Here is a 12379-nt window from a genome sequence, read left to right on the forward strand (position 1 = left end):
TGGTTGAAGTTTTGAGATCCCCCTGGATATTTATGTTTCGTGCAATGAGTAGATATTAAAAAACCAACATATGAAGTCATCAAAAATAACCTACTCTACCAATTGAAAATTCGAAGAAAACAAACTTCAAATCCGATGTTGAAAACATACATCGATTTTGCAAGGTAATAGAAATGAAAAGGGCTAAATAACTTCTCAGATTCTTTGTATGTAAAATTGAATAAAACAAAATGCATGCCAAACTTAAATACATATCCATGTAAAGTCTATGATTAGTTCTACAAAATCCCAAGCCAGAACAAAAAAAAAGAAGATTATTAATAATCACAAGCAAAATCCACAATATCGTGATCAATGGCCAAATTGGAGACAATAATAAAAGAAACGTTGTTAGTTCCCCAAGTGAAATCAAGCCTCAAATACTAAAGTTATATCTAAAGCCTTTTTTAAGCCGACTCTTCCATCTAAAACAATATACTGAAAGCATTGTTGATGCACTTCTCATGGAATTCAAGAAATCATAAAAATGTAGTTATTTTCATGCAGAATCATTTCACTTCATCTCAAATAATTGCGTTGCATTTTTTATTACATCACAAAAAATCTCTTGGATCAGTAACAAATCCAGTGAGAGCTGATGCTGCTGCCGTATAAGGAGAAGCCAAATAAATTTGACCTTCTTTATGACCCATTCTCCCAGGAAAGTTCCTATTTGTAGTTGAAACGCATACCTGGGAACATCATCAAAAAGACTTAGAATGTATAAAATAAGGCCTTTTAATTCTTACAGGCATGTTGCAACCACAAAGAAAGCACCTGAAAACTAAGAAAATATACAGAAATTATGTCCAAACTTCTACAATAAACCTATGTTATGCTTTTAACCAGAAAAGGTAACATTGTCTATTTTTAACTTTAAAGAAACATGGCAGACCCCAGAGAGAGATAAAGAAATATTGACTCCATCTCAACTCATAACTTTAAATACAAAACAACTCAAGTATATATTATTTTCTCCTGCAAAGACCAAACCTTTAAAGTGTCCACTATGTGATAACCATTTCTACTTAACTGTAAATTTCAAATCCTCTCCCTAACAATGTAATACGCTAAGTCACCTTACATAATGATACAGGACATGGAGGATACGGAAATACTAGTGTCTAGCACAAGACACGGTGACCCCAGAATAGGACAGAGGACCCATTATACACACACCAGCCTGTTGATTTTTGTATAGCATCGGGAGGTATTCCTGCTTTGCTAAATGGTCTTCAAGTCAGCCTCGAAAAATTATATAAAAAAAATTGTTCTATTAATCAAGTCGGCCCAGGAAAGTCAGGTTGGCCCAAGCCAGTGAAGGGACGTGTCCTTGAGTTATCACACTCATTCGATTTGTATAAATAGACATTGTGATGCCTCATTTCAAGATCAACGGAGAGCATGTTTTCTCCATTATTCTTATCTCTCTTGGACAGTCACATTTGTGAGAAGAAGGGTGAGTTTTGACCAGCAAGTTGACCTCTGTTTTTGGACCTAGTTTGATTGGGTGTTGACCACAGGGCCACAACTGACCGCAGGGCTGCAGTTGACCGCAGATTTTGGCTGTAGTTTGACCACGGAGTTTGACTAGTTTGACCACAGTTCAAAAGTGATTTCTGTGACATTTGACCAAGATTGTCTAGCATGAGTTTGACCAGATTTGACTGGTATTTTGACTTTGATATTGCCACAGATTTCTAAGACAAATTGCTGAAACCTTGCTGAAGGATAATTTCTCCTAAAAAAATTGTTGGGTTTTCTCCCAAAGTTGGGGTTTCCAAGGTAAAATTTGTTCTCTATTGTGCATGGCTGTCTTTCTATGATCTTTACTATTTCTGCTGCATTTACTATTGAGATTGTCATAAGTGTAATTATTCAATGATAGTAGTATAAGTATTGGTTGAAAATCATTAAGAAGTAATTATCTGGCAGAAAAAACATACTCTACGGTACATCTTGTAGAAAAATCAACATGCTATTAGAGCTTTGTTGAAAGAGCAACCATTGAAGTCAGCCTAAGAGACTATATTCAACAGCTTGATTGGATTTTAGATCTCTTATCAAAATGGTCCCAAGACTTAAAGTGGAAGATAGGTTGGATGGTGCTATCAATTTCAGATTTTGGAGGACCAGGATACTCTTTGCATTGGAAGAAAATGAGCTTAAGGATCATGTGGAAGTTATTCCAGAGCCAAAGAGAGTTGGGGAGAGAGCCAAGCAAAAGAAATCAAAGGAATACTTCTTTGTCTCTCTATTACCTATAACAGTGATGTTTGGTTGGTGGACAATGGTGCTTCTAGGCATATGACTGGTTTTCAAAATTCTCTCTCAAGAGAGGGATTCAGCATTGCAATTAGAACTTGGAGATAATGCCAAGTATGCTGTGAAAGGAGTTGTGTCAATTTCGTTTTAGCTACAGACTAGAGATTCTTGACACATGAAAGATGTCTTGTTTGTACCAAGATTTAAGAAGAACCTATCCTCTGTCTCAGGATTGGAGGATAGAGGTTACAGAGTTGCATCCATTGATGGTCAGGGTCTTGTATGGCCTAAGGGCTCAAGTATAGACTCGGCAGAAGTGATTGGTGTTTGAGAGGGAGGGCTATACAGACTGATAGAATGACCAGCCTAGGCATTGGTATTAGTGTATGTGAGTTATGGCATTGGAGATTTTCTCATCTACATTGCAGGACAATGTTAGATCGAGGTTAGTCGGGATGTAACTTTTGATGAGGAAGTAGCCTTCAGGGAGTCTAGAGAGTCCCACATGGAAATTGATAGTGAGGAGCAAGAGTCTCCGAAGGATGCAAGTACAGATCCCTCTAATCCACTTATTCATTCTTCAGACTATCAAGAGGAGTTGGTAGAGCCAGCAGATCCAATGGACCCACTTAAAGATGTTGTCATGACCGGAAGAGGCCAGCTTGGCTTCGTGACACTTTGCACGATGCAGAGCTGAGCATGTCAAACATCACTTTGGACAGTTCTTATGAGGCAGTTGATATTTTTCTTGGATTCTTCTTTCCGAGAAGTGTAGGATTGATCTAAATATCATCCCATTCTAACATGTACAAATGAAGTTATGAATTTATTTTGATTATGGACAAATTGTCAAGGTCGGCCAGCCATCAAATTAGCCTCCTACAGCCTTCAACATTGCATATAAATACAAGGTGCCTCCTCATTTTGGCATCTCTCATTCATCTTTCTCTCTCTCATCTTGATTGGGTACAGATTTATGGGCTTCTCTCTCTCTCCACATGTGCAAAGGAAGGTCTGATTTTCTAGCTGTTGTGTTGACTAGATTTGACCGAAATTTCAGGAGATGGACTTTGACCAGCGTTGACTTCAGTTTTGTGAGGGAGACTTTTGTTTGGGCAGGCTGCAGTTCTGGGCACAAAAAATGAGGCAGTTTGACCCTTGTGTTGATCGATGTTGACTACCCTAGTTCTGGTTGCTACGTCAACTTCAGTTGACCAGGTTTGACTGGTTAATTTCAGACTGTTCTGGGCTGCAATATCTTGTTGTTAGAGGCCGAGTTGACCAAGGTTCGAGCTGTTTTGGAGGTTAATTTTTGTTTATGTTTCTGTTGCTTTGATTGATCATATTGGGCAAGTGAATATTGTAAATTGTACTCTCTCTCTCTCTATCTGCTGAACTTTTGAAGAATTATAAGAAGAATTGATCAAAGGTCTCCCCACATTGAGGTTTGTCCCTGGTTGGTGCCATATCTTGTGTCCTCTTGTGTTGGCTTGTCTTCTACAGTTGTTGTTTATATTATATCTGCATTTTACTATCATGATGATGTGATTGCTGAACTGGATATTGATATTGGACTAATAAATAAATTGAAGTAAAATTGCTCTAAGCATAGAACATACCACTGTTATCCTAAAATTAACATGGGATCGGAGTTGAGGTGAAGACAAAGCCCAAGCAAGAGTGAGAAGAGCTATCGCCAAGAGGAGCAATCACTGATCAAAGAGAAGATTCAATGGCTTCCACATCCTACTTCAAGTCTGATGATAAGCTTCATGATAAGTCTGATTATCATGCATGGAAGATGTCTCTTGATTTGAGAATAGAAGAACAAGATGTGATGGATTATGTGCAAGAAAAGATTTCAGAACTTCCTTCTAATGCACCGGTTGCTACTAAAACCAAATACAAGAAAGGTGAAGTCAAAGCCAAGAAGATCATCAGGGATTCTATTCATATGCATTTAGTTGCTTACATTTCCGATTTGAACACATCAAAGGAGATATATGACAGGTTGGTTGGCATGTTCAAATCTAGCAATGCAAATCAAATTATTTTCCTCAAGAACAAGTTGAAGGATATAAAGAAGGGAAAAGGTGAGGATATTCAATCCTACTTCATGAGGATTACTGAGATCAAAAATGATCTTGTTTCGATTGGTGAAGTTATTGCTGACAGGGAGCTCACTCTCAGTGCCCTTGGAGGTCTTCCTCCCGAATGGCATGTGTTCAACACTATTATTCTCAATAATGACAAAATTCCACATTTTGAAGGATTGTTGACTAGATGTTCTCAAGAAGAAGCAAGGATGATGGAATTGGAGATGCCCTCGAATAGAAATAATCCTACCGCATTCTCCGCTCATGCCAAGAAGCAGAACAATGTAGATTCAAAGAAGCAAAGTCAAGGAAGACCGAGATTCAAAAATAGAAAGAAGGGAAGATGCTTCGTTTGCAACAAGTTTGGTCACTATGCCAGGAAGTGTCCAAATAGAAGGGACACATCTCATGATGATGATCACAATCATTCCAAGGACAACATCAACAATCAAAGGAATGGAAAGTTCAACAACAAAGGGAAAAGAAATGCTTCCACTACTCAATTTGAAAATGATCGAGCTTCTAAAAGAACAAGAAACTCCAGGTATGATGAGTCAAATGTTGTAAATTCTAAGCAAAAGGAATTTTATCTTATATTTTCACTCTCTATTGCCTCTCCTCCGGATACTTTGGGAAATTGGTTGATTGATAGTGGTGTCTCAAGGCACTCCACCAGGTACAAGGAAATCTCTTTCAAATTTGATAGAGAAGGATACAAATTTGGAAATTATCATTGGAGACAATGTCGCCTATCCTGTGAAGGGAGTTGGGAATGTTACCCTTCAATTGAATCAAGGTAACATTGTTCATCTTCAAGAAGTACTATATGTCTGTGATCTAAAGAAGAATCTTTTGTCTATCTCAGCGATGGAAGACAAAGGATTCAAGGTGGCATTCATCGATGGAAAGGTACGTGTATGGAAAAGAAATTTCAAAGAAGAATTTACTCTTGGATTCAGGGTTGACAGTTTATATCATGTTGGAGGAAGTCCACTGGGAGCTATATCTTGCGACACATCTCTTCAATCCTAACTATGGTACCAGAGGTTTGCTCATCTTCACTATAAGGCTCTACCCGATGCAAGGAAGATGGTTACAGGTATGCTCGAATTCAAAATAGAGCATGAGGGTGTATGTCAGGGATGTGATGAGGAAAAACATATAAGGGGACCATTCCCCTCAAGTGATAGCAAGACCACAAACATTTTGCAATTGGTTCATTCTGATCTATCTTGTGCAATGCCCATGAATTCATTGGGAGGATACTTATATTATGCAACCTTTATAGATGATTTCTCTCGCAAGGCTTGGATATATTTCTTGAAGAAGAAGGATGAAGTATTCTCATGATTCCGTTCTTTCAAAGCTTTGGTCGAAATTCAAACTGGGAAGAAAATCAAAATATTGAGGACCGATAATGGAAACGAATACGAATCAAATGAGTTCAAAGATTATTGTAGAGAAGCTGGAATTAAGAGGGAGACTACTACCGCATATACTCCTAAGCAAAATGGTGTTGCTGAAAGGAAGAACCGTTCTATCGTAGAAGCCACTCATGCCATGCTTCATGATTAAAGCCTTCCGATTTTCTTATGGACCGAAGTTGCAAACACTGTCGTGTATGTTCAAAATAGATGCCCTCGTCAAGTGTTGGACTCCAAAACTCTCGAAGAAGTTTACACCGGTAAGAAACCTGATGTTTCTCACTTTAGAATTTTCGGTAGCCTTCTATATTTTCATGTGCTGAAAGAAAAAAGAAGCAAATTGGATGCTTCCAGGAAGAAAGGAACATTTTTGCGCTACAGTGAAACTTCTAAGGCATATAGAATCTCTGTGTCTGGTCAAACAAAAGTGGAGATAAGTCATGATGTCACTTTCGATGAGGATATTGCCCTTGGGAAGATTAGTAACCTTCCTCTTCCAAGCAAGGACAAAAGAAGTAGATTTCGAAAAACAGGGAGAATTGCAAGATGAGTAGATGCCTGATGCTGAAGGACCAATCGATTCCATAGATCCACCCCCTCATGAGCCCTCCTCGAAAGGAGACCCTCATGGGTTAGGGAGACTCTCAAAGATGCCGAGAGACATGTTGCACCTAGGGGGATATTTCGTGAAAGTAAGAAGCTGAATAGGTACCAAGGGTACTTAACTGCTATGAGCACCATTGTTCAATCTGAGCCTTGCACATTCAAAGAAGCTGCCAAACACCAGGTTTGGAAGGATGCAATGAACGAAGAGTATGAGTCAATTATGAAGAATGATGTCTGGGATGTGGTCCCTAGACCCAAGGACAAATCCGTTGTCACCTCGAAATGGCTCTTCAAGATCAAGCATGGAGTTGATGGAAGTGTTGAAAAGTTCAAGGCCAAATTCGTTGCTCGAGGCTTCTCTCAAAAGGAAGGTGTAGATTATGATGAGATATTTGCACCGGTTGCCCACTACACCACCATCCGTTCAATTATAGCCCTTGTTGCCTCGCAAGGATGGAATCTTCACCAGATGGATGTCAAGACTACCTTCTTGCATGGTTCACTTAAGGAGGAAGTCTATGTAGAACAACCTTAGGGATTTGAAGTTCAATATCATTAAACACATGTATGCAAGTTGAAGCAAGCCCTCTATGGATTGAAGCAAGCACCCTGAGCTTGGTATGAGAGGATCGATAACTATCTAGTGAAGTTGGGATTTACAAGAAGTGAAGTTGATCTGAACCTTTAAGGTTGAGAATGATAGACCTCTCATCTTGGTACTCTATGTGGACGATCTCTTTCCGATAGGTACAGACCCTCTTATTCATCAATGTAAGAGAGAGTTGGCTTCCGAATTCGAGATGGACCTAGGACCGATGCATTACTTCCTAGGGTTGGAGGTCTACCAAAAGCCAGGTGAGATGTTCCCTTCCCTAGGAAAATATATTGTGAAGATTCTTGAAAGATGTGGGATGGTGGACTGCAAGTCCATGACTACTCCGATAGAACTTAACTTCAAGAAGTTATGTGAAAGTGTTGTTGGGCCTGATTTGGGAAATCCTTCTGAGTATCGCCAACTCATGGGGGCCCGATGTTCTTGGTGAATTCATGTTCGGACATATGTTTTGCAGTGAATACATTGAGCCAGTTTATGGTCATGCCTCATAACATACATTGGATTGCTGACAAGAATCTCTTGAGATATCTTCGGGGCACAATCACTTATGGATTGAGATACACTGTGGGGAATGTGAGGCTCCATGGTTACTCTGATGCAAATCGGGCTGGCAGTGTCGGGGGTCATAAAAGCACATCTAGATGTTGCTTCTCTCTAGGTTTTGCTTTGATATCATGGATGAGAAGGAAGCAGAACTCGGTTGTCTTGAGCACCGCTAACGCTGAATATATTGCTGCTAGTTTGGCCTCCTGTGAAGTTGTTTGGTTGAGGAAGCTCTTTAGTGAGTTGTTTGGACATGTGTGTTGATTTGGGGTAGCATCAGATGTGCTCTAGCCATGAAAATTGGTGAAGAGGCTAAAGCACATGAGATCTCCAAGACCCATAAATGGTTTGGGGAAATTCCACCCGATTAGAGAGATATTAAAATAATTAATATTTTTAATGGGTTCCTAAGTCTAAACTTAGGAAAATAAAAATATTAATGGGTATTAATAACTCGATCGTTGAAGACTCAACATAAAAGGTATAAGAGGAGAATTGAGGGTCAGTTGGAGATACACCAAGATTTATCAATCAGTTTGATTTTCTGGAGCAGGGTTTGCAGAGAGAAATCGAACAAGTGATCAGAGTTGCAGTGAGAGCATAACAGAGAGGCAGATAGTGCCGAAGGACCAGCACAGAGGCAGACGAGGCTACGCAGAGCTAGCAGGAGCCACGCAGAGGGTCTAATTGACTGCACAAAGGCTAGAAGGGCATGCATGGGTGACGCAAAGAGCCAGAGAGCTAGCGCAAAGCAGCAAAAGGCTGATGCAGGGGGCTTCTGAGTGACACAGAGGCCAGGAGGGCTGACGCAGAGCTTCAGAGAAGCGTAGGAGAGATTTTCGTGGAGCAGACCTGCTGAATATCTGCTTTCGAAGAGAGGTATTACTGCCAGATTGATTTCTCTATTGGGTGAGCCAGTTTGGCACCATAGTTGTATTCAAGAAAGTTGCTTAATAATAAGACCGTCAAAATTGTTGCATCAGTTTTCCCAAGTTGGATTTTGTCGAGGACAATTGTCCAAAAATAACGGTGTCCCTTGTGTGTTTATTTGTTATTTTTAGTTGATGATCTGTAGATGGTTGAGACTGCATTTGTGTTTATTTTCAGTATTTATATGGTTAAATAACTTGTTAAAGAATAAAACAAGTAGGTGAAATAAACCAAGTAGTGCAGGGAGAATTTCTAACAGGTTAGACTTGGAAATTTCAACATGGTATCAGAGGGTTGTAGATCACAGGAGAGTTGAAGGTACCAGTTGAAATTAGAAAATTTGCAGCAGAAACAGTTGTCCCAAGAGACAGAAGTTGTTCCCAAGTAGAAAGCAGCAGAGGAGTGACGCAGAGGCCCTGCATCATCAATTTGAGCCAGAGAGGGCCAGCGCAGAAGCAGTGAAAGGCAGAAGAGGCTCATGAAGAGCCACGTCATCCTACTCGGTCAGGTAGGCTTGACATAGTTGGCCAAAGGAGCGATTCAACCTTGCCGAGATTGCGCGGAGCTAAGAGGCTCAGTTTTTTCAATTGTTGGGGCCTAGGGAGCTGTGGGCAGATTGTGGATTGTGAAGCTAGGAGGGTGTTGTTGTTGTCGAAGCAGAACAGTACCTAACGGGACAAAACCAAGGTAGAGGGAGCCACTACCTAGGCGGACTTCTAGCCAAGAAATCCAGATCAGTGTTGCAGGAGCAAAGGGGATCGAAGAGGAGCGACTCAACAATTGGCAAGAGGATGTCCAAAAGGGAAATCGAGACTCAGAGGGAGTTTACGAGAGGATTTCTAGAAGGGAAATTGAGACTCAGAGGGAGTCTAGGAGAAAACTTCCAGGAAGGAAGTCGAGACTTAGAGGGAGTATATGAGAAAAGCGGGGATGGCAATGAACGGATTGAGAGATCAGGACAGGTTGACGGGGCATCCAACTTTGTCATCTGGAAGGCCATGATCCTGTATGTTCTGGATAGACATCGCATCAAGGGCTTCGCCTTGAGAACCATGGCTATCCTAGTCAACCGAGTTGATAACGAAAGGTATGAGGATGCAATGGCCAAAGCAAAGTGCATAATCCTTGATGGGGTCAAGGATCATGTAGTTTAGCATATTGCCAAGAAGAACACAGCAAAGGAGATGTGGGATACCCTAACGACATTGTATCAAGGCACTTTCATGCAAAGGAAGATGCTATTGGAGAATCAGTTGTGGTCATATCAGATGCAGAAGCGGGAGCAGATAGATGTATACCTCAGCAGGTTGCAGGAGATTCGAGAACAACTTACTTCCATAGGGGCCACGCCAGATCAGGAGTTCATGGTGTGGACCGCCCTGAATGCAGTCTTCGAGGAGTGGGAGACATTTGTCCAAAGCATTTTGGGCAGAGCTAATCTTCCAGGATAGGAAGAGATGCGGGTAGTTCTTTGCCAAGAAGGGATAAGACAGCTGACCAAGGTGGGAAGTAGCAACAAAGGAGGTCGAATCAAGAAAGAGGAGGAGGATGCGGCTCTGGCATCTGCAGGACAACAGGGGAAGAGGAAGAAGAAGGACATCTCCAAGATAAAGTGCTTCCATTGTGGGGAGCTGGGTCATTATGCAACCCAGTGTCCCAAGAAGAAGAATAAGGGAGAGGCTTCTGACTCCAAGGCAGCTCCGACTAAGGCGGAGAAAGAAGTCAAGACGGATGACAACTGTGCCATGAGTGCTCATGCACCTCTAGAGAAGAGGTGGGGTGACATCGAGCTGTAGTTAGTAGGACTACAGAAGATGTGGGGTAGGATCCTTGAGGTACCCAAACTCTTGGATCATATTTGGCTACAGGAACCCCGAGTGACAGTAGCAAGATGACGGATGTCGGTAGAAGCAAGATGCGGATGGAGCGGCAGAACAGTGCTAGAGTGCAGGGATCTGTAGCAACGCAATAGGGGTTGCAACAGTGCGAGAGGCACAGAAGAGGTTGCAGCAGTGCAGAAAGGCACAGAGGTGTTTGCAGCAGTGCGAGGCACAGAGTTGTTGCAGCAGTGCAAAGGCAATAGAGGGAGCTTCAACATCAGGAGAGCTTCTAGCCTGGCGAGGATGTCAGTAGTTGGGTAGATCAATTACTTACTTCTCAGTAACTGAGTTGCAATGCAGCAATTAGCAGTGGTAGTGCTATGGGCAGCACGATGCAGCATGATGAGAGAGAGCTGCAGTGCAGATGCAGTGTTGGGAGGAAGGACCAGCAGTAGCACGGATGCAGAGGGAGCTGTAGTACAGATGTAGCAGTGGCAGTGGCAGAGCAATGGGCAGCAGTATAGGAAGTGCAAAGGATGTTGGACAGCAAACCAAGCATCAGCACAGGTAGCGGTGTCGAATGACCAGGGTGATGTTCAATAGTGGAGCATTACTAGAGCAAATTCCTCGCTAAGAGGGAGTGTTGATTTGGGCTAGCATCGAATGTGCTCTAGCCATGAAAATTGGTGGAGAGGCTAAAGCACATGAGATCTCCAAGGCCCAGAAATGGTTTGGGGAAATTCCACCCGGTTAGAGAGATATTAAGATAATTAATAATTTTAATAGGTTTCTAAGTCTAAACTTAGGAAAATAAAAATATTAATGGGTATTAATATAAAACTGGGTGAGAATGTTCTAAAAGACATGGATCAAGCCAAATCTAATCTTAAGCTGTTGATTAGATATTTAATCTCGGTCGTTGAAGACTCAACAAAAAAAGTATAATAGGAGGCTTGAGGGTCAGTAGGAGATACATCAAGATTGATCAGTCAGTTCGATTTTCTGGAGCGGGGTTTACTGAGAGAAATCGAACAAGTGATCAGAGTTGCAGCGAGGGGTAGTGAGTGCATAGTAGACAAGTAGAGATAGTGCTGAAGGACCAACGCAGAGGCAAAGGAGGCTACGCAGAGCCAGCAGGAGCCACGGAAAGGGCCAGAGTGACTGTGCAGAGGCTAGCAGGGCCTGTGTGGGTGGCACAGGGGGCAAAGAGCAAACGCAGAGCAGCAGAAGGCTAACGCAGGGGGCTTCTGAGTGACGCAAAGGCCAGGAGAGCTGACGTTGATATTCAGAGAAGCGTCAGAGAGATTTTCGTGGAGCAGACTTGTTGAATATCTACTTCCGAAGAGAGGTGTTACTGCCAGATTGATTTCTTTGTTGGGTGAGCCAGTTTGGCACCCTAGTTGTACTCAAGAAAGTTGCTTAATAATAAAACCCTCAGAACTAGTTCACCAGTTTTCCCAAGTCGGGTTTTTTCAGGGACGATTGTCCAAAAATAACGGTGTCCCTTGTGTGTTTGTTTGTTATTTTCAGTTGATGATCTGTAGATGGTTGAGATTGCATTTGTGTTTATTTTCAATATTTATATGGTGAAATAACTTGTTAAATAATAAAACAAGTAGGTGAAATAAACGAGACTAGGATTCGTCTTTCGGAGAATCTCATGTTTCATGATCGCTCCGAGCATATTGATATCAGGTACCACTATATCCAGGATATGGTACAACACATTGGCTCCAACACATTGGGACTGATGATCAGGTCATCAATATTCTTACGGAACCCCTGGGAAAGGTCAAATTGTTGACCTTCCATGAACAACTTGGAGTCATGGAGAGACCCTCTTATGAGGGTCCCATATGAGATAGATGTTGAGCTTTGGGAGCTCCGGGGGGCTTGGGGTACTTCTTGGAGCGATGAGCGACCATAGGGTGAGTGGCTCACCTTCCCCTAATGGTGTGCGATGTATAGGGTGAGTGTTTCACCTTCCCCGGTGATACCCCATGGTGGCATATGCATAGGATGAGTGGTTCACCTTCTCCT

General features: G+C 41.8%; 1 protein-coding gene across 1 annotated transcript in view; it reads right to left on the minus strand.

Annotated features, from left to right (window-relative positions):
- Positions 1–301: 301 nt before the first annotated feature.
- Positions 302–12379, minus strand: part of IIL1 (isopropyl malate isomerase large subunit 1) — a 173204-nt gene continuing 161126 nt past the window's right edge. The window contains exon 15 of the mRNA XM_089460207.1: positions 302–731. Coding sequence (XP_089316333.1) covers positions 594–731 — 138 coding nt within the window. The 3' untranslated portion in view covers positions 302–593. The remainder of the gene's footprint in view (positions 732–12379) is intronic.

This window comes from Pinus tabuliformis, chromosome 7 (genome assembly GCF_031772625.1).
Source record: "Pinus tabuliformis cultivar Carrire ecotype Pingquan chromosome 7, CPIR1, whole genome shotgun sequence".
NCBI classification, from domain to species: domain Eukaryota; kingdom Viridiplantae; phylum Streptophyta; class Pinopsida; order Pinales; family Pinaceae; genus Pinus; species Pinus tabuliformis.